Source organism: Myxocyprinus asiaticus, chromosome 35 (assembly GCF_019703515.2).
Source record: "Myxocyprinus asiaticus isolate MX2 ecotype Aquarium Trade chromosome 35, UBuf_Myxa_2, whole genome shotgun sequence".
NCBI lineage: Eukaryota > Metazoa > Chordata > Actinopteri > Cypriniformes > Catostomidae > Myxocyprinus > Myxocyprinus asiaticus.
Genome location: NC_059378.1, coordinates 8,517,163 through 8,540,201, shown reverse-complemented (window position 1 = coordinate 8,540,201; position 23,039 = coordinate 8,517,163). Strand labels below are relative to the sequence as shown.

Here is a 23,039-nt window from a genome sequence, read left to right as displayed (position 1 = left end):
TCGTCTGTATTGAACACAAATATATTAAGTGCGTGCATCTCGCACACAGCGTGGTTACAGTTAAAAGACGGTTTAATACATTCACGGCGCGCTTTTACAGTTAAAGAGACTGATATCATTGCAAGGTAACTGTTATTTATAGTATTTTGAAATACTGTTTTGGTCACACTTTGTTGAGAGTACCAATGCATAAAGATGCTGTGTTGGAAAACAATCAATTTTACTTGAAAATGCGTATTTATTATGGTAATGAATCAAATGTTAAACAAATGTACATTAGTAGCTTGCACATTTTGATTTACCCATGTATTTGTGGGAGTGGCAATTCACTCGCCCACTACTATATCTTTGACATTATTGTCTTGGAGGGTGTGGATCAGGAAGTTAATGTTTGTTCGTGTTTTACATTAAGGTGAAACATGCTTGTGTCTTCATAGATGGTGCCTAACTGACCTTTAAGATGTCTCAATGCTGTTTTCCAGCTAATAAGGGCCAACTATAAATCAGGTGGCTTTCAGGATTAACAAAAGACCTGAGAGTGAGGCGTGCCTTTCGGGATAATAATTATGTACACCTTTAAATGGTCTGAGGTGAAGGAGTCTGTCTGCATTTGGTTAAAGACAGTTTTCAGACAGAAAAAAAAAAATCTGTGAACTAATAATACAAAGCCATATAGTGTTAGACAATCATGCCCCTCCATTGTCTCTTGTTATTGTCAGGGACTTGATGGACTCAATCACGCTGTTACAATGAGTTGAATAAAAGGTATTAGATAATATATTTTAATAAAAGATAATAAAATAGGTTAACAGGGTTTTGTAATCAGGGTTGGGAGGGTTACTTTTGAAATGTATTCCACTACAGATTACAGAATACATGCTGTAAAATGTAATTTGTAATGTATTCTGTTAGATTACTCAAGGTCAGTAACATATTCTAAATACTTTGGATTACTTCTTCAGCACTGGTAGATTTTTTCACTTGTTTTGACTATAAAAATTCTGCCAGTACAGTAAGACAAAATACACATGTTAAAAATACATTCTCTGAAAAACCTAAATATCTTATGAAATACAAAACAATACACAAATTACCAAGAATATGATTTTTGCCCTAATATGAAAGGTCTTACAAGAAAAAAAGAAATTATGATCCAACGTAAATTTTCTTGATAAAAAAATATGATCGTGTCTGGTAACGTGCATGTAAAATGACTAGAAATAGCATTTTATCTTAGCATAAAGCTGACAATTTACACAAGGTTTATTTCTATTTCTTCTGCTCCAAACTTACTTCAAACTTACTTCTCTGTCTGCTCGTATGAATGTAACACATTATAAGAAAGTGTTTTCACCGCTGTTCAAATGCACTTTGGATCGCATCATTTATATGTATAAATGTTTCCATCTCAAAGGACTAAATATTAAATGAAACAAATGACAATAAAATGCAAAGTAATCTCTTCAGTAATCAAAATACTTTTTGAATGTAACTGTATTCTAATTACCAATTATTTAAATTGTAACTGTAGTGGAATACAGTTACTTATATTTTGTATTTTAAATACGTTATTCTGTTACTCCCCAACACTGTTTGTAATGTATATTGTTACATATTCTAGAAATGTTTTGTTTAGCTTTTTTGTTTTAGTGAAATGTATTTAATATTATTTTGATAAATGTAGATTGAACCTGGATATAGTGTCCATTTGTTTAATAATAAATAATAAATTATACAAAAAAAAAAAAAAAAGATTCCAAGAGGGACAGCACACCATAAGAGTGTATTACTTACTATCGGATGTTTTGAGTTTTTAAGAGTATGCTAAATAGGACTCAACCAAAATAAAAAGCAGGCTTTTTCTTTGAAACATTTCTCTTGTGAATATAATTTGCTAGGAAACGTTATAATTGTAAAATTAGCATTAAAACGGTCTAAAAGATTATAAAAAACGCACACAAAAAAAACCCCGCTTTTGACTAATACAGAAGTTAGGGTATATATATATATATATATATATATATATATATATATATATATATCCAAAACACTTAAAAATTGACACAATCCCAAAACAGATGGTTAACTGTAGAGGTAGACCGATATATCGGATTTACTGATTTTACTGATTTTTTTTTCATGGAAAGGAATGCAAAAAATGTTACTACTCCCTGAAAGATATTAATGAAATAAGTGTCCTGAGATATCTCACCGGTCTCTGTGACAGCTTTAGACTCTGTAAACAGAAAACAAAAATGTGTCTGCGGGCTGCAGCCATTGACACTTTCTGCCTGTCAATCATTTTGCGCATTCTCATGGTATTGTAGTTGCAGTGAATTATTGAGGCATAATGTCATTTTTATGGCATGTTGCTCATAACAGTTGTCAGTTGAGGGGGCGCTTTTTTCTGCTGTTGTTTTTGACAACCGTTTCTGCTCTTGACGGTCTTAATAAAGCTAATTTGTTATCTATGGAGTGTGGCGTTTTGGAAAAACAATATCTATGCCGATAGTTGCCAATCGTTTTTTTATTATTATTTTTATTCCTCTGTTTTACTATGTGGCCGGCGCTAAAGAAGACTACAATTAGAACAGCTTGGTTACAGGGTAATAGCGGCAGGGGCCAAGTCTCTGTCATTTCAAAATAAGAGTCCCCGATTTTGGGGGGGATTTTGATTGAACAATGGACTCTTGTGGCCTCTATGTCTGTCATAGTAATACATTTTTATAACATTCTATAAATCGATTTTAAAAACTATAGGTTAATTAATCGGTTATCTGCCTTTCCCACCACCTTAGTTAGGCCTATTGTTATCGACAAAATCCACTGACCTCTAGTCAGTGTTATTCCAAAAGCTAAAACAAGCAGGTAAAGAAATCTGTTCTATTGAGTGTTGATCTCTGGAGATAGCATCGAAGTCTACTTCGGGTGCTTAAAACACATCATCAGTCTAAACTAAATGTTGAATCTAAACTTAAACATTAAGGTTACGTTCCAATAAGAGGCTTAGTTAAGTAGGTTATTGATAATTGAGTTAAGTCTGTTTTAAACAGTGCGTTTAGTGGCATGATGCCAAACTCATGACCTGGATTCTTTGCATGTAGGTGAAATGTCAGAAGGCCCATGTAACATGTAAAGTAAAAAGTTTTATTTTGAGTGTACTGTGAATTGTAAACAATATGTTGTGTTTTTTTTTTTAACCAAAGTTCAAGATCTTTGAAAGACTAAGATACTATTAATATCTCATTTGTAGCGATGACTATATATGCTCTTAAACCTGTTGTCTGCGAGTAACAACAGCATTGAGAATTATATATAATTACAAATATAATGTAATTGCTACTGACCAGTTAATGAAATTGTGATATTCCTCTTTTGTAGAAGGTAGTAGCTGACATTATGAACAAAGCACCTCCTAACAGACGAGGAATTATATTTGAGGTGGGCGCTGCTCTTGAAGCACGGGACAGTCAAAAGAATTGGCAAGTGCCTTTTTATTTTTAATGTTTTTTTAATTTTATTTCTTATTATTAGCCTGTCAGTCATTCTCTGTTTTATGCCAATCTATCGATGGATGATTTTTGCTCCCAGGTACGCTGCTAACATTGAGAAGATTGATTATGAGGATGAGAAGGTTCTCGTCCACTATCGCCAGTGGAGCCATCGCTATGATGAGTGGTTTGACTGGACCAGTCCCTATCTGAGGCCAATGGAGAGGGTTCAGTTGCGGAGAGAGGGCCTGCAGGAAGACGGCTTCATCCCCGTGAGTCACAGACTGCGCTCCTTAAAGGAATATTCTGGGTTCAATACAAGTTGAGCTCAATCATCAGCATTTGTGGCATAATGTTGATTTACACAAAAATTTATTTTGACTTGTCCCTTGTTTTCTTTAAACAATTTTTACAGTGTTACAGTGAGGTTCTTGAATGGGGACAATTTTTGGAGGATTTAAAGGCAGAAATTTGAAGCTTATAATTTTATGAAAGTACCTGCATTAATTCTTCTGTTAAAACTCTATAAATTTGTTTAAATCGTAATTTTTACAGTCGTTTTGGGGTTTGTTGACATTACATTGTCATGGCAACGAAGTTGTGAAATTGGCTATATCTTTACACAAAAAAGGTTAGTAAGTGGTTTTATCACACTAAAATCATGTTAACACGCAGTCTTGTAGCTATACTTTTGAAAAAGTGAGTTTTTTAACATTTACAGATTTGCTCCATTAACTTACATTGTAAGTGCCTCAGTAAATAACCCAGATTTTTGCTTTTTTTCAAAGAAAAGGAGGGAGGAGTCAAAATACATTTTTGTGGTAACTCAGCATTATGCCCCACACACTGCTGATTGAGCTTAACTTGTATTGAACCCGGAATATTCCTTTAAAAATCCTAGAATATGAAAGATAGTCTAGGATCAGTGTCACTCTGTACATATAAACCTATACACTATGATGTGGATGTGAAAGTGATGCTGCATCAGTCCTGTTGTCATTGCCCTGATTATAACTGTGTGGATCACAAAAACAAATAAGCCGACATTAGCCATTCTACACTGAAATGCTTTAGAGATACTAGTTCAGCTGGCAGTCAACCATAGCTCATTCAGAGGTGTTGGCTGGCAGTAAAATGAGTTCTGTTTTTGTTGTACACATTTTTTCAGGGATTTCATGTGAATGACAAAGTTCTTGCCAGTTGGTCCGACTGCAGGTTTTATCCCGCAAAAGTCTTGGCTGTGAATAAAGATGGTAAGGTGTTGATGTTTTGATGCACTGAATGAAACAAAAGTGTACAGATTTTTGAGGTCTTCAAATGTTATGTTTCGTAAGAAGGGATGAGAATCGTAAGGAATTAAATGATTCCGGTTCCGATTCCTCTTAGCGATTCTTTCAGTACTTCCGTGGAAGTATTTTTAAAATAAGAAATTCAACAATTATTGCATTTACTGCCCTCAACAGCCTGCTGCCAAATGATGAGATCATTTCAGATTTCTACAGAGCAGATATAACAAATCGGTAATAAATTGTATAAGATTCTTGGGTAACACTTTACAATAAGATTCCGTTTGTTAGTGTTAGATAACAAAATTTGTTAACATGAACTAACAATGAACAATACTTTTGCAACATTTATTAATCTTTGTTAATGTTCATTTCAACAAATAATGCATTTTTAAAATCAAAAGTTGTTCATATTAACATTAGATAATGCACTATGAACTAACATGAACTAACAATGAAAGAAATTATTTTTATTAACTAACATTAACAAAGATTAATAAATACTGTAAAAAATAAATTGTTCATTGTTAGTTCATGATACCTAATGCATTAACTAATGTTAACGAATGGAACATTATTGTAAAGTGTTACCAATTCTTGTAAAAGGCATGTTTGCATACTTTTTAGAGGCATAAATGCAATCCAATAGTTTATTCTAACCAATGTAAAGAAAAATACAAAAAACTCTAAACAAACAAGAAATGTGATAACATTTATTATATGTATTGCTATTATCTGAAGTACAACATTAAATAAACACCACAAAAGTTCCAGAGACAGTTTAGACCTACATAAGTTATGTAGCCTAATGTTGTACTTTATGCTTGTGAGACTTCAACAAGTTATTATTTCATTTTGAGTTTGACATTCATAACTTGCGCATCAGTATAAGATAAATTCAGTAACCGCTCTGACTGATGTATACAGTGCATTCAGAAAGAATTCAGACCCCTTCATAATTTTTTCACATATTGTTATGTTGCAGCCTTATGCTAAAATGCTTTCAATATTTATTTATTTTTTCACATCAATCTACAATCCATACCCCATAATGACAAAGCAAAAAACTGATTTTTGATAACTTTGCAAATTTATTAAAAATAAAAAACTGAAATATCACATTGACAAGTATTCAGACTCTTCACTCAGTACTTAGTTGAAGCACCTTTGGCAGCGATTACAGCCTCAAGTCTTTGGGTATGATGCAACAAGCTTTGCACACCTGGATTTGGGGATTTTCTGCCATTCTTCTCTGCAGATCCTCTCAAGCTCTGTCAGGTTGGATGTGGACCGTCGGTGGACAGCCATTTTCAGGTCTCTCCAGAGATGTTTGATTGGGTTCAAGTCCAGGCTCTGGCTGGGCCACTCAAGGACATTCACAGAGTTGTCCCTAAGCCACTCTTGCGTTGTCTTCGCTGTGTGCTTAGGGTCATTGTACTATTGGAAGGTGAACCTTCAGACCAGTCTGAGGTCCTGAGCACTCTGGAACAGGTTTTCATTAAGGATATCTCTGTATTTTTCTGTGTTCAGCTTTCAACTCTGACCAGTCCCCCAGTCCCTGCCGCTGAAAAACACCCGACAGCATGATGATACCACCACCATGCTTCACCGTTGGGATGGTACTGCACAGGTGATGAGCAGTGCCTGGTTTCCTCCAGACATGACGATTGGAATTGAGGCCAAATAGTTCAATGTTTGTTTCATCAGACCAGAGAATCTTGTTTCTCACAGTCTGAGAGTTCTTTAGGTGCTTTTTTATGTGTCTTGCACTGAGGAGAGGCTTCTGTCTGGCTATTCTGCCATAAAGCCCAGATCGGTGGAGTGTTGCAGTGATGGTTGTCCCTCTGCAAGTTCCTCCCATCTCCACACATGATCTCTGGAGCTCAACTAGAGTGACCATCAGGTTCTTGTTCACCTCTATTACCAAAGCCCTTCTCCCCCGATTGCTCAGTTTTGCCAGGCACCCAACTCTAGGAAGAGTCCTGGTTGTTCCAAACTTCTTCCATTTAAGAATTATGGAGGTCACTGTGCTCTTGATAACCTTTAATGCAGCTGAAATATTTTTGTAGCCTTCCCCAGATCTGTGCCTTGACACAATCCTGTTTCTGAGCTCTGCAGGCAGCTCCTTTGACCTCATGGCTTGGTTTTTGCTCTGATATGCATTTTCAGCTGTGAGACCTTATATAGGTAGGTGTGTGCCTTCCAAATCATGTCCAATCAATTGAATTTGCTACAGGTGAACTCCAATCAAAGTGTAGAAACATCTCAAAGATGATCAAGAGAAATGGGATGCACCTGAGCTAAATTTCAAGTGTCATTACAAAGGGTCTGAATACTTATGTCAATGTGATATATTATATATATATTTTTTAATATATAATATATATATTTTGATCCCCTTTTCTCCCAATTTGGAATGCCCAATACCCACTTCTTAGTAGGTCCTCATGGTGTCGCGGTTACTCACCTCAATCTGGGTGGTGGAGGACAAGTCTCAGTTGCCTCCGCTTCTGTGCATGACACCGCAGACACCCCGCATGTGGAGGCTCATGCTATTCTCCACGATCCACGCACAACTTACCACGTGCCCCACTGAGAGCGAGAACCCATGTGACTCTACCCTCCATAGCAACCAGGCCAATTTGTTTGCTTAGGAGACCTGGCTGGAGTCACTCAGCACACCCTGGATTCGAACTCACGACTCCAGGGGTGATAGTCAGCGTCAGTACTCGCTGAGCTTCCCAGACCCCCCCTTCAGTGTGATGTTTCATTTTTTTCTTTTTAATAAATTTGCAAAGTTATCAAAAATCTGTTTTTTGATTTGTCATTATGAGGTATGGAGTGTAGATTGATGTGAAAAAAAATTAAATAATTTAAAGCATTTTAGCATAAGGCTGCAACATAACATAATGTTTACAAAATTAAGGGGTCTGATTACTATCTGAATGCACTGTAAGTGTTTTTGATTCACTTAAAAGAACTGGCTCATAAGAGTCATTTGTTCAGGAATCGGTCTACACCAGAAGCGCCGTGTGTTTTGGGCTGTAAAAGTTCAAAAGAACCGAGTCATTCCTTCAGGAATCAGACTAAACTGCATGCACTGCAGATTCAAAAGAACCCACTCATAAGAGTCATTTGTTCGCGAATCAGAATGCAATGAATGTGCTGCGTGTTCTGTCTAAAGAAGAACCGGTTCTCGGTTCCCAACCCTATATATACGTGATTCTAATGTGTTCAATTGTAAACAAAATTATCCCACAGCGTCCTACACCGTTAAGTTCTTTGATGGTGTCATCCAGACAGTCAAAGGAATACACGTCAAGCCCTTCTCCAGAGAGGTTCTTTTTAGATTTTCTTTTTCTGTTCTGCTCATTTTGTATTCTATTGAAGTTCCTATTTCAGTCTCTCCTTTTATTCATTCTCTATTTCTTTCCATATAGAGAAGAAAGAAATTAACTGACAGAAATGGTGAGAAACAAGTAAAAAAGACAGAAAAGGACAAGAAATTGCAGGAAATAAATGGCAGGGGTAAAGACATGGTAGGACAGGCTGACCGTGTTCCGGAGGAAGAAGAGGGTGAGGTCTCTGACGGAGATAGAGAAAAAGGTGAAAAGAAGAAAAGAAGAATTCAAAGCGGTAACACTGGTCATAAGGACAGGGAACACCGTGAAGTGGAAAATATGAGTGTAACAAAAGAAAATGAGGATGGAGAGAGAGTCTTGGATCAAATAAGGCAGCACAACTACTGTAAGTTATTTCTGAAGGACTCAGGACATGCGGAGGCCATGGTGAAAACGGAGGCTGACTCAATGGTGATTGATTCGCGCGTGAAGTGTAACGAGGGGGGGGATAAGGGAAATGAGATAGAGGAAGCAGAGGTTCAAGTAGAACAAAAGGAGGAGGAAATGAAAGGACAAGTTCTTCCTTGTGACAGAAAGTCTCGGAGGCGGCGGATAAGAGGTATATTCAAAGTTTAAAAAATACTGTATATATATATATTTACTTTTAATTTCTGTGCACGTGCTTTACACAACCCAACTAAAGATCAAGTGCAACTTAAAGAAATAACCTACAAGAAATGTTTTACATTTTTAAATAAATGTTTTGACTTGGCCATGTGATGTGTTTGTCATGATAGCTGGAAAATATAACTGTATCTTCTCTAGGGAAGAGGAGACTTTCAGTGGCGCGAAAGAGGAAGAAAACAGATTCAAACTCAGGTGTGACTATATTCTTTTTCTTTTTCAGAAAAGGCTTTAGTGGTACATGACACATGTGCTCCTCTCTTTTCTCCAGATAAAGGTTTTCATAATGATTTCAAGCCCACGCCTGCACTAACCAATCAGAGGCCACAAGGAAAAGGAACAGAGTCTGCGCCTTTACTTGTGATACAACCGTCTAATGGCACAAAAATGCCTAAGGCTCAGTGCCAATCAGAAACCTCCAAGCAAACAGGTGAGATTCGACCTGTCTCTTTAAGTCACATGAATGCTCTCAAAAGACCTATGTTTAGAAAGATAGTCATGGAAAACCTGAAAATAGGGAATTTTAAAATTGTTAAAGGCCTGAAAAATTCATGGAAATAAGTGAAAAAATGAAAAAATATAATTCTTTTTCTGTTTTTCCGCTGCTCTAAAATATTTTAATCGCCTAGTTATTACTCCTTGTGAGTGCTTGTGGAGATTAAAACTTGCTCACAAGCCAACATGGAACATCAGTCTGTCCGTCGAGGATCTTATTGGAGACATTTTTAAACTTTCAAGTTTAATTGTTTAAATCTATGGATTCAAAAGATTGGTGCCTGATGTACAAATGAAAATCTGCCCAGCAATCTTTATAAAAATTAGAGCTGTCGATTCAATGCATTAATTTAGTGTGATTTAATTATAGAAAAAATAACGTGTTAAAAAATTAACGCAATTAATTATGCCTCCTGACCTGTACATAAATTCTGTAATAAAAGTACAGATTTTCCTAAGGGCTGTCGATTTAACACGTTAATTCAGTGCGATTAATTATATAAAAACTGATGCGTTAAAAAAATTAACATAGTCATGTCCCTGGATCATTATAAGGAAGATTACTGAACAATTCAAACTTGAAGTACCACCTGTTTTCTCCAGGGGGCAGTAAGCGAAACTTCAGCTGTATAGGCAATGCGCAGTTTATATAGAGAACAAACCAACCCTTCAGCAGACAGCACAACACGAGGACACGTTCTTGCATTCAAAACGCAGCTTGATGGAGTGCAAATCCGAACTTCGGGATGTCAGGATGTTTTTTTTAGTATTAAAGTACGTTTAACTTGACACAGCGACCTAAAAATGGTATATTTATAACGCGACGCAACCAAAGTGAGATGCTCCAAAAGCATCCGTCTGATGCTGGTGTACAATAATGCGTCTTTAGAAATAATAAATCTTGGACTGATTGACAAATTCAATTGCAAAATGGATTGCTATGAACTGTAGGCCAATGATTGGCTTATGTTCAATAATATGCAAATAAACAATACATTGTATTCTAAAGTCACTTTTTGTATTGTCTTATTAATGCTTAACTCCTCTGCCAGAAAATAATGTAATGCATTTTAATTATCTGAATATTATTTTTCATTATATATATATATATATATATATATATATATATATATATATATATATATATATATTATTTGTAATTATTTAAATAAAACTATTAATAATTATTTCATCATTATATATTGGATTATTGTTATTTGAAGGGCTTTCTCAGCAAATATTTATATATGCGATTAATTCGATTAATTCATCGGCACACCATGTAATTAATCCGATTAACACCCCTTATTTTCCTAACATCTAAGCAATTCAAGCTTGAAATACATGTAATTTTGTGTTTTTATAAGCCGCTTCAGGAGGGGGCAGTCAGCGTGCCTCAACAAACCTCATAAGCAGCACAGCCACAGAATGAGAGCCAGTCACACAGGACATGTTCTTGACAGCTGGACGATGCATAACTGATTATAGGGATCTCGAGACATGATTTTCAAAGTTTCAACTACTTCTAGCTTAACACAGCATCCTAAAAAACGTGGCGTTTATGATACACTTATGTTTGTTTATTTAGCAGACGCTTTTATCCAAAGCGACTTACAAAATGAGAAAGGATACAACATAAGTGATTCATCTTAACGAGACAGTAACACGAAAAGTGCTGCATTACAAAGTATCAATGGCATCAGAAAAGTACTAGCCAAGACGGAGATTAGAGTACAACAAGAATTTGTATTATTATTAGGGGTCAAGCCCTGAAAGGACAAAGACCGCTATTGTAATCGTTAGTGTTCTTATTATTATTATTCTGCCATGGGAGTCTATGGCAGCCCATAGAACCATTTGCAGAAAAGGTAATTTTGCACACAGCTAGAGGACAGTCTGAACTGATACCACAGCAAATTTGGAGTCTGTAACTCAAACCCTTTAGCGCCACCAACAGGTCAAAGTTTCACTCATGTTTACGCTAATAACTTTTGAACTGTAAGTCCTAGAGACTAAATTATTTCCCCCCTGATTCCTGAGCTCACGTCGAATCGAATGCATACATTGGTTTCGATTTCCGCCCGACTAGATTTTCTGCCAAGGAAACTGCTTCTCCTACAATTTTTGTCTGATTTCCAAAATTTTTTTTAAAGTGATAGTGAGAGAGCTACACAAAATTTCTCACTTTTTTTCGATGTTTGAAACCATTCCTGAGAAATGGCTTCACGAAGTTGACTGCGAGCATGCCAAAATGGACTTCATGCTGTATCTCCACAACACTTTGACGGATTGTGACAAAACTTGGTATATGTCATCGCCATCAAGTCTTGAGGTCACCTGCAGCGTTTCGCCACACTGCCCCCTACTGGTCAGGAGATAGCAAAAACAGATATTTTGGCTTATAACTCTTGAACGCTGTGGCCAAAAATGAAATAAACTGAAAAAATAAAAATAAAACTGGTCTCTTTAGATTCAGTGAAACATTCCGAGTCAAACGATACCCAATTTTCTCATGCCGGCCATTTTGGGCGTCGGCCATTTTGAATTTTGTTGCAAAATGCTGTATTTTATGAACGCATTGGCGTATCGTTACGAAACTTTGTATGTATCATCAGGAACATGCCCTGAAGGTGCTTGAGAAGTTTGGGTCCGGCACCACCTAGTGGTGAGCTTATAACTTTTAGTGGCGTTGGTCTATTTTCACAGGACTGGTCTCATTAAGTTCGGGAGGACTTGCCGAGCACAATGATATCATATTTGCTAATGTTCGCCTTATGGCCTGTTGCCACTTTGAAAATAGTTCCGAAACTACTTTAGCTAATTGCTTCAAAGCCATTCGTCCGATCGGAACAAAACCACCAAAATAAGAAGCGTCATTAATACATTTCTAAAATTTAAAGAGAACATGACAAAATTTTGCTCATAAAATGCCAAAAACAGGCCGATAAATTTTAAAAGTGGTCTCTGCTTTTACGTAAATTTATATAATTCTTAAGTGAAATGAGATATTTTCACCAAACATGACACACTTGTATAAGGGCTCAACCTGAGAACACACAGAAAAAGTTGTGGGGTTTGGCCATTTGGTGGCGCTATAACAGGGAACAATATGAAAGTAGCTCTGAATATAGAAACATTGGTCCGATTAATTTCAAAATTTGCATGCAATGTCTTTGCATTCAGTGTCTTTGTGGGAGTTGCCATCATTGATCATGAGGACAGTTGCATATATTGAGAAACATGGCAGCCATTGAGCACACCATAATGGACTTGAGGCTGTATGTTTGCATTTTTGTGAGACTGGACTTATTAGATTGTGTGGGTCATGCAGAGAACAATGATACCATGGTTGGCCATGATTTGATTTTATGTAAATGTTTTGTTGTTGCTGTTACTCCTATAACATTTGTCCAATCAACATGAAATTGAAATCTGCTGATTATTTGCAGACCATGACTGAAAATATTAGCATTAGATTTTTGTTGTTTAGAATTGTTTCACAAACAGATTTGAAAGTACCACATTTATACAAAAAAAATAAAATAAATAAATACCAAAGACGAATTAAGGCTGTTGCATTTGCTTAGTAAAATGAAAATATTTTAGGACCTTGACCTGGGGGGTCATTGTAAATTCTGGATGCCCTGTAGTAAACAATGGCTAAATGTGCTTGCTTGAAAAATTTCAATCAATTAGACAAATTGTTTTCAATTAAGTTGGTGTCATGGAAATAATCAAAACATACATTTTTGTTTAAATTATGTATTGAAATCAGCATCACTGTCACAAAATACAAAAAATAATGAGAAGAGACAAAAACAATTGTGTTCAAAGGCAAAAACATTAGCTGTAGTAAAACAAGAACACTTATCAATAAATAAAAGATAATAATTACAGAATCAAAAAAAATATTTGAAAAAATAGCAGTTCTGAATGTAATTGTCTAAATTCACTCAATGTTGCGCATAACACCCTCTGCACAACCTTGAGTAAACGTTCTTTATCAATGTACTAATAGCCAAAAGAGCAAGCACTTTTGTTCTGATGATAGAGATTTTAATGTGCAACTAGTACACGCAAATAGAACAGTAGAGTATCCTGAGAAACATGGCCATAGATGTTTTTTTTTTTTTATCTTTAACTCCTACAGCATTCATCAGAATTCTAACTTAAAATGTGTCACGCTTCTTTCGCTGCTCATGCTGCTGATAATTGGCTTGACCCCGGTATTGCTGCTTGCAGCTATATTTATTATTATTATTTTTTTGTGTATGAACAAGTTCTCACAAAAAGTTTTGTCTTAAGCCGTTTTCTGGTGATGCTGAAAACCAGTGAGATGCCCCAAAAGCATCCGTCTGACACATATGTGCATAGACGACAATTAAAAATAGTCCAGACGGAAAGCAAAAACGTGTCCAGTGAAAACAGGACAGATTAACGAACTTCGTTGCAAAATAGATTGCTGTCGACTATAGGCTTAATGTATGTTTAATTTATTTACCTGTAAAGAAACTTTGTATTGTCTAATCAGTGCTTTACACTCACAATAATGCAATACATTTTTATCTGAATAAATATATATATATATAGTATATTATTATGTTTTATTAATATTTAATTATTATTTTGGGGCACTTTCTCAGTAAATATTGATGAATTCATTTGATATTTTGATATTCAAAACTCATTTGATTATTGATATTTGCAAATAATTCGATCATTGATCATTCGATCAAAAAATGTTGGAACAGTCATTATTGGTGAATCCTGCTACATGAGATGTTACTTTCAACATCAATTATGGGATTTTTTTTTTTCATTATGACAGTCAGAAAACAAGCTTTCCGCAATCCAAACCGATTCAGCAGAGAGCCATGTGAGTAATGATCTAATCAAACTCAAAGAATCATGATTCATCTAAATGATTTTGAATTAGTGATGATGACTGTATAATGAATATTTACAGAAAGCACTACATCTACTTATTTCAGTGTACAGAGTCATTAGAAACCAGCCACCATCTGTGGTCGCAATCAACTTGGACCATAATCCATATAAGTGCAGTGCCTCTGGCTGTAAAAAGTCATTCCGTAAAGCAAAACTCCTGCACTATCATATGAAGTACTACCATGGAGATGATCGTGCGATAGATGAGGATCTCTGCATGAATGAAGGCAAGAAGACCAGTGCAATGGACAAACAGGCAGCACTTATTAATCAGGATGGTTGTAAGAGGAGGTGCATTGCGTTGTCTTCACTACGTGAGTTCAAGGCTGGTGCACAGATGACCGTGAAGAGATGCTCTGCAGCTCCGCCGGTCGTCAGTGCACAAAATTACCTGCAGTGGCCTTTGCTGAAGAAGAAGACCAGAGAGCCAGATGGTAACATACAGAGAGGCTTCAACAAGGGAAGGGAGAGGAGAGTTTTGGAAATGGGTATGGCTGATGCAGTGTTTTCTTATTGGATTATGTTTTTTTGAGTTGGATGCTGCCGTTGGGAGTGATTTGAGAGTGAATAACAACTTACATTTTGTAACAACATTCTGAAACTCAACAAAGACATTTGTCTTCCTTTCCCTCTAGTTAAACACCAAGGCTATACTTTATTTTACCCACAAAATTAAATCGGAAAGCATGTGGGACATTTGGTGTTATTCCTCATTATTCAATAGGTGTAGGCTTCAGTACATAAGACGCCTCTTCATTTTTTCATCTGGCAGCAGGTGTGAAGGAACATGACAGGCTGAAAGAGAAGATGTCAAGAGATCTCTTGCGTATCAAGTTGAAGAGCAAGAAAAAGATGAGAAAGACCACATCAGGTGAAAACAAGAAGCGTTTATTTACCCTCAAGGCAATCTGTTCATGGAGCATTGTTTCAGAAACATATTTTTTTTTAATTTGCCTGACCTTATTCGAAGTGACAAATCTTTATTTCTGTGCTTAAAGGAATAGTTCACCCAAAACAGAAAATTCTGTCATTTACTCCCTCTCATGTCATTCTAAACCAGCATGACTTTCTTTCTAATGCAGAACACAACAATAAATGTTTTAATAAATATTGAAAGAAAACAAAATGTCCACATAAGAAAAAACATCAACAACATGAAGCTAAATGATGACAGAATTTTTTATTTTTGAAGTTGTATTTATTTAGAGCCTTTCCCAAGATCAAGGTTGCTTTACAGTGAGCATCACTGAAACAATTAGGTACAATAATTTTTTTTTATAAAAATTCAGTTATATTAATTATAATATAATAATTATTTTTAGTTATTGTCAGTCACACGCTATGCACTCTACAAATTATGCCTTTTATTATACATTTTCTAAAAACATTTTTGGGTGGCATTTGCTGTTCTTCTCCTTTCTAATATTTTTTAACTGTCTTTTAGTAAATTCAACAGTGCTTTAAAGAAGTATTCTGAGTTCAATACAAGTTGAGCTCAATCAACAGCATCTGTGGCATAATGTTGGCATACCACAAAAATTTACTTGTCCTTCCTTTTCTTTAAAAAAAGCAAAAATCTGTGTTACAGTGGGGCACTTACAATGGAAGTGAATGGGGCCAATCCGTTTCAAAAATATAGTCATAAGACGTAAACAATATGCATGTTAACGTGATTTTAGTGTGATTAAATTAGCTTTCAGGGTAAAGCTATATCCAATTTTACAACTCTGATGGCATGATGACATAATGCTGTAAACATTACAACCCTAAAATGACCGAAAAAACAAAGATTTTGACAGCTTTAAAGCTCAAATAACATCAGTTTTAACAGAAGAATTACAAGCACATGTCTTTTTAAAGCCTCCTAAAATTGGCCCATTCACTTCCATTGTAAGTATCTCACTGTAACCTAGTTTTTTGCATTTTTTTAACAAAAAGGAGGGACAAGTCCAAATATTTTTTTTTTGTGGTAATCAATATTATGCCAGAAATGCTGTCGACTAAGCTTAACTTGTATTGAACCTGGAATATTCCTTTAAATTAAATAATTTTTTCATTTATATCTTAATGTGTTTGTTTAGTTTATATAAATGATTATTAAAACACTAATATATAGATTAGAGCAATTAAACCTTGATCTTAAGTTAATGAATCAGTGCCGTTTTTTATTTCAGTTTAAAATATGGACATAACTCACTGTCATGTTTATCAACTGTTACTAGATGAGGACAGCATTTCTGATTGGTCCTCTGACAGCTTTGGGTGGAGTGAAGATGAAATAGGGGCGGACCTGGACATTGGCCCCTCACCTCTCAGCTGTAGCTCAGTTGCCTCGACTACAGGAAGTGGGGAAATTGTCCGCTGTGTGTGTGAAGTGGAAGAGGAAATTGACTTCATGTTACAGGTGAGCATTAAGTTAACCTGTACAAGTAAGTATTAGGTATGAATTACTGTGTGTAGTAGATTCAGCAGTGAAATTTTCATTATTAAAGCTGAAGTGTGTAATTTCAGAAATGGAATTGCAAATATATTGACTATTTTCAAACAGATTCCAGAAAACTCCCCATCTTGCATTGGTTGTACAAACACACAGCCCCACCCCAAACTAACACCACTGGTTTCTGCATCAGGCGGGACAGGCCGCTCAAACAAACAGAGGAATGTTTTGATAGCGCCACAGTGTTACACTTCTAAGTGAAATCAACCTACAAAAAGCTTACTTATAGTTAACTCTGTATATTAAGCTAGGATGCACTAAAGAATTGTATCATCGAAAAAACTGCACACATCAGCTTTAACTAAGATAATGTTTAGAAATGGAGATGTATTATAGTAGAGTATTTATTCTGCACCACAGTGTGAAGAGTGTCAGTACTGGCAACATGGAACCTGTATGGGCCTCCTTGAAGAGAACATTCCAGAAAGATATGCTTGCTTTCTTTGCCGCGATTCTCCAGGTTGGAAATGATGCATGTTTTGTATGCTAGTTCCAATGCTGATTTCTTTAGGGAACCCCAAGCTGTATGGACTGTCTATTGGAGCACATTGAGTAGATTCAGTTCAGTGCCGTTAAATGCAGCTCACCTGTGTGTTTCTGTGTATCCAGGACAGGTCAGAGGTCAGAGGTCAAGTCTGCGATACTGGTATGACAGGGACTGGCTTAGCAGTGGTCATATGTATGGCCTCTCTTTCCTGAAGAACTACTCTCATCAGAACGGCAAGAAGATTGCAACCACTCATCAGCTATTAGGGGACGTTCAGCATGTGGTGGAAGTGCTCAATGGCCTACAGCTCAAAATCAGTGTCCTACAGTGAGTGATGCTACTTTATCTCTGTTTGACTCTGTAAGACACATTAAATATGTTATTTGAAAAGCCACACAAAAAAGTAAATGTCTATGATTGCTGAAGGAAATCTAAAAGTTTGTTCTTTCTTAAAAATGTACATTTATCAGGGTTCGCACGCTCACTGAAAAACTGGAAATATCAGGAAAATATCATTTCAAAATTGTGATTTCCAAAACTGGAAAAGTCATAGAAATGTCTATAGAGAGTGTAGATTTTTTCTAGTTTTCCTCTGCTCTAAAAATATCTCATCAGCTAGATATTGTTCTTGTGTAGAGTGAGGGGCCGTTCAGACCGTATGCATTCTTGCGGCAAAAAAATCTAGACAGTGCAACAACTAAAGCAGAACGAAGATGTGTCGAGAGGTGCTTTTTTTTTTTTTTTACGTTTTCATTCTTTTTAACCTGACACAGTGTCTAAATGTGGCATTCCTGCACGAGATGCTGAAAAAGCAGCGAGACATGGCGCAACTGTCAATGTTCACATAGAAAAACAGTTAAAACAGCGCAGACTAATGGAAAAACACATTCGGTGTGAACTGCCCCTAAAACTTGCTCGCAGGCTATAGTGATGTGAGAGAATCATTTTATAGTGTGATTCATTAGCGAATTGGTCTAAATCTAAATTATTTTTGAAAATAGCCTCATCGCAAATGGCTGAAAAAGTCATAGAAATATAGATCAAAAAGACTGGGAGTTGGGAACCCCGATTTATGCCTTTTGCAGTCTTGTTTTGGTTAATTTGTTAAAGTTGGTTAATTTTTTTTTTTTACACCATTGGTTAATATTACACAGGAGCCAGGCTCATCCAGACCTCAAGATGTGGCGCCAGCCTTGGAAATTGGCCGAGAGATCCAGAATGAAAAGCACTGCTCTCTTAGATGCAAAAACAGTTTCTTCTTTGGCACCCTCAGAAGCTGCTCTATGTAAAGAGCCTTTACCTTCATCCTTCCAGGACTACATTAGCAGTGAGCACTGTTACCAAAAGCCACTTGCATTGCACCAGGTACTGGAGCCAAATCTGATACTGAAGACACAAGTCGGCACAGAGCTTGAAGACAGATTGCACAACACTGAGAGACTGCTGAAGAATGGACAACACAATAATGGAGAGATTCAACCAGCACTACTGAAGACATTTAATACTCAGCTGTCCAACCACAGCAAGGTGAGAATTTTCACAGTCAAATCCAAAGGTCTGATTATACTGTGGACAGAAATTATTACAGGAATAGTTCACCCAAATATTTTGTCATAATTTACTTAGAGGGGAAGATTATCAGTGAACAGCAACTCAAAGTACATACTGTAAGGTTATAAAAATTAAATAGTGTTGACTATGACTGCTTTATGTTGTGGAAACTCAGCATGAGGTAGGTGCTGATGGAGGAGGGGTTAAGGGCGGAGCTCAGCAGCAGCAGTGGAGGATCAACCTACTGGAGCATATTGAGACAGTACAGGAAGACGTCATTCACAGAATGGACTTCATTGAAAGGGAGCTTGATGGTACAGCAAATGGTTTCAGAAACATTCGTGGGGCTGGATTGATGTCTTGCACATTTTCATTAGAGATAGACCGATACTAGTTTTTAATGACCCATATGATACTGGATATTTTTGCATTTAAGTGTCCAATAACCAAATTTTTTTTAATTAGGGGTTCAAGCACAAAGTGCTGAAACCCTATTGTAATTGTAGGGTTTCACTTTTATTATTAGTCTCCGCTAAAACCGATCGTAAAGGCCAAACTGTAAGGCCTAGAGACATGAAACTTTGTGGGATAGTAGTACTATTGCTCACTACTCAGGTGCATGGACTCACCTCGATTGGCCAATGGGGGATTGACCAGGGCACTATAACTAAGGCAAAAGCATTTTGGGCCATAACTCAATGAATCATGTGTCTTATAAAATTGGATTTCTTGGTTTAAAACAAACAAAATATATATCTCCGATTTCATTTGCATCATGAAAACTTTTCCTCCATATTGGATTTTAAACTAAACCTATTTTTTCCAAAATAATCCATTCTCCCGATTGGAACCAAACCAGTGCAGAAAGATTGTCTGGAGTCCCAGTATCAATAATTATCAAAAAGAATTTGAAATTTCGATTCATCTTTGTAAGGGTATGCAAAACAAAAGAATTGGGTGTGGCCACTTAAATTTCATCAAATTTGGGACACTTATGGACACATGAAACATTTTGTGCGCCTCTGCCACTTGGTGGCGCTATATAAATGACAAACCTAAAAATTGCTCCAACTATGGAACCCTTTGTATGATCGACTTGAAATTTTGCATGCAGTATCTTTATCCAAAGTCCCATCAATGTCATTGAGGACAGTAACATATCTTGAAAAACATGGCCGCCATTGACCAATCAAATTACAGCAGCTACTAGATAAGGTTAACAAAATCTTATCGGAAAGAAACATGGTGGGCTTATTTGACTCTTGGTCTGTGCAAAATAAAAAATAAAATAAAAAATTGGCCACCGGAAGGCACTGTCGCGTTTTGCAACCATGTATATGGTTGTATATTCTGCAGTGTTTCACACAGACACCGGTTATTCATATCATATGATAGATCTCCTCTTTCTGAACAACTTTGCCTCAATAACCATTGGTGTCAATTAAATTGTTTGCTAAATATTTTAGGTTATTTGAAAAACTTACTTTTACAAACTAGTCCTTGGTTTTTCATTCAATGAAAACAAAACCTATACAGGAAGAATCCTTAGACAGCCTAGATCAATAATTATAAAACAAAAAGGCTTGGCTATAACAGGATAATTTAAAAATGTGGGCATGGCCTAGTTTACCCAAAAGCCTGTAACTCCTAAATGACAAATCATAAAATTCATAAAATATATAAAATATAAGCAACATGTGATTCTGAAGAAGCGTGCCAATTTTGGTGGAGATCGGACAGTATGTGCTATAATGGTCAGGGATGTTAAAAAATGCCATATCTCTATGGACTTAAACCCGATGTTTCTGAAAATGACGGCAGTTTATCTTTATTTTAGGTGCAAACTAACTCTCTTATTAATACTTAATATATTTTACATATTAACTTAAAAGCCCTTAAATGCTTTAACCCTGTTAATTGCTGCTTGCAGCTATATGTGCTTTTAGGCACATTAACATCTTAATCATTTATCACTAACCTCTGGTGAACTGCTTTTTAAAATAAATTAATTGACTAGTTTTAGTTGCAATATACACTTGTTAAAAGCTCTACACTTAATATTTAAAATGTAAAGGTTTCTTTGTCCAACTTTATAGGTAAACCTGGTATTTTTGAAGAACCGTTGAAGTGGAAAAGTTTAAATTTTGAGTTAAAAATATTGGTCAAACCGATTATCGGTCTATCTCTACTTTTCATGTAGTGATTTTTTTTTATTATTATTGTGCGATAGATGAAAAGATTGTTTTATGTACATTTGAGACAATAAATCAATACTGTTTCTATTCGTAATTTTTTTCCCTCGTGTTTCAGTGCTTGAAAACTGGCTGGACTGCACAGGTGAGTTGGAGCCTCCAGAGCCCCTGGACCGTCTGCCTGAACTCAAGCATAGCATCAAACAGCTGCTGAATGAACTGGGCAAGGTGCAGCAGATTGCTCTGGCTTGTGCCACATGAGAGCGCCAGAGAGCATTTTACTGTCATCACAGGACTACCTCACATTGATACATTCCTGATCCAGGCCACAAACCAAAGACCATAAGGAGCAGACTGAACAATGTAAACAATGTAAATCTGTATTTGCCGGTGGTTTCAGGGTCTGTGATTCTGACTGTGGATGTGGAATAAAGACTTGGAATAAAGTTATGAAGCTTTATCACCTCACCTATCCTGTTTAGAACAAATGTTATCCTGTCCTTTTCATCCTTTCTGTTTAACCGAAGGAAACGTTAAGTCATTAAAATGCATAAGTATGTTTGCTGAAGGAGTTTACAAAGGATTATACAATGCATAGCATGCTCCAATGTCTTAATATTTTTACACTTAGTATGTACACAAACATGTACATACCAGTTTTTTTTTCTTTACAGTAATTTTTAGAACTAAGATTGTGTTGTGTATCTGTTATATCTAAACTTAACTTATTTGGATAGTGAAAATAAGGATTGGTCTCTAAAAGGCTAGTGACCCTTAATCTCTATTTAACTGGATGGGGTTTGAAGTAAAACGTACACATTGAAACAATTGTCTCTGTGCTCCATTGCATTGAATGGATCTTATGCTTAGACTGTTCAGGTGTTTTTCTGAATACTGTCATATTTTACATATCCCTGAGCAACTGTGAATTCAGTTTAATAAAGTATTTATTATCCTCCTCATGTAGTCTACAATTTATATCATTTTCAACAGATATGCTCAGTAGTCAATTATGGGTTAACCATCAAATCTTTATATATATATATATATACAGGTCTGTATATTATCAAAGACTGAAGAACCTGTCTTTTTGTTAAACAATTAGGCATTTTGAATAAATTCCAGTTCCTAAATGAAAAAAATGTGCATATTGGCTATAGTCTTGGCAAGAGTTTGATGAGTACAAACTGTTTGCTTTTTCACCTTTCCTGGCATAAACACTCACTGAGCACTTTATTAGAAACAATATGGTCCTAATAAAGTGCCAGATGTGGTCTTCTGCTGTTGTAGTCTATCCGCCTCAAGGTTCAACATGTTGTGCATTCTGAGATGCTGTTCTGCTGACTACAATTGTACAGAGTGGTTATCTGAGTTACTGCAGCCTTTCTGTCTGCTTGAACCAGTCTGGCTATTCTCCGTTGACCTCTCTCATCAACAAGACATTTCCGTCCGCAGAAACTGCCGCTCACTGGATGTTTTTTGTTTTTGGCACCATTCTGAGTAAACTCTAGAGACTGTTGTGTGTGAAAATCCCAGGAGATCAGCAGTTACAAAAATACTCAAACCAGCCCATCTGGCACCAACAATCATGCCACGGTCGAAATCACTGAGATCAAATGTTTCCCCATTCTGATGGTTGATGTGAACATTAACTGAAGCTCCTGACCCGTATCTGCATGATTTTATGCATTGCACTGCTGCCACACGATTGGCTGATAATCGTATGAATAAGTAAGTGTCCAGGTGTTCCTAATAAAGTGCTCAGTGAGTGTATATTCTTATAGTATTTCCCTTAACTGCTGCTCTCAAGCTGAAATGGATAAAAAATACTTTTTTTCTTGCATTACGATTAAGCTTGACTCCAGTTTTGAACATGCTGTCAAAACCACTGACAAATTGGAAACCTTCAAATAAAAGCACACAGGTGTACATACCTGGTCTGTTGTGATTTGTTTCTGTAGCAGGGTGACGAGAAGCAGAATAAACATGTTTAAAGACGTAACTTGAGATCTTAGATAACCTCGTGTAAAATTGCGTGTACGGGGGCGTTCAGACCGAATGCGTTATT

The 23,039-nt window shown here is 36.2% G+C and overlaps 1 protein-coding gene across 3 annotated transcripts; it reads left to right on the top strand.

Annotated features, from left to right (window-relative positions):
• Position 1: 1 nt before the first annotated feature.
• Positions 2 to 21,923, top strand: phf20a (PHD finger protein 20, a). 3 transcript variants are annotated; one of them, XM_051673135.1, is made up of 17 exons: positions 2 to 125; positions 3,382 to 3,482; positions 3,592 to 3,763; positions 4,660 to 4,744; positions 8,039 to 8,115; positions 8,218 to 8,737; positions 8,944 to 8,997; positions 9,074 to 9,232; positions 14,126 to 14,173; positions 14,289 to 14,732; positions 15,020 to 15,115; positions 16,467 to 16,648; positions 17,102 to 17,201; positions 17,351 to 17,555; positions 18,383 to 18,755; positions 18,955 to 19,093; positions 21,090 to 21,923. In XM_051673135.1, the coding sequence occupies exons 2-17, from the start codon at positions 3,400 to 3,402 to the stop codon at positions 21,230 to 21,232; spliced, it is 2,880 nt and encodes a 959-aa protein (XP_051529095.1). In that variant the 5' UTR covers positions 2 to 125; positions 3,382 to 3,399; the 3' UTR covers positions 21,233 to 21,923. The 3 variants fall into 3 exon arrangements, with proteins under 3 accessions (XP_051529095.1, XP_051529094.1, XP_051529096.1); XM_051673134.1 differs by having other exon boundaries at positions 15,017 to 15,115; XM_051673136.1 differs by lacking the exons at positions 2 to 125; positions 3,382 to 3,482; positions 3,592 to 3,763; positions 8,039 to 8,115 and having other exon boundaries at positions 4,683 to 4,744; positions 15,017 to 15,115.
• Positions 21,924 to 23,039: the final 1,116 nt, after the last annotated feature.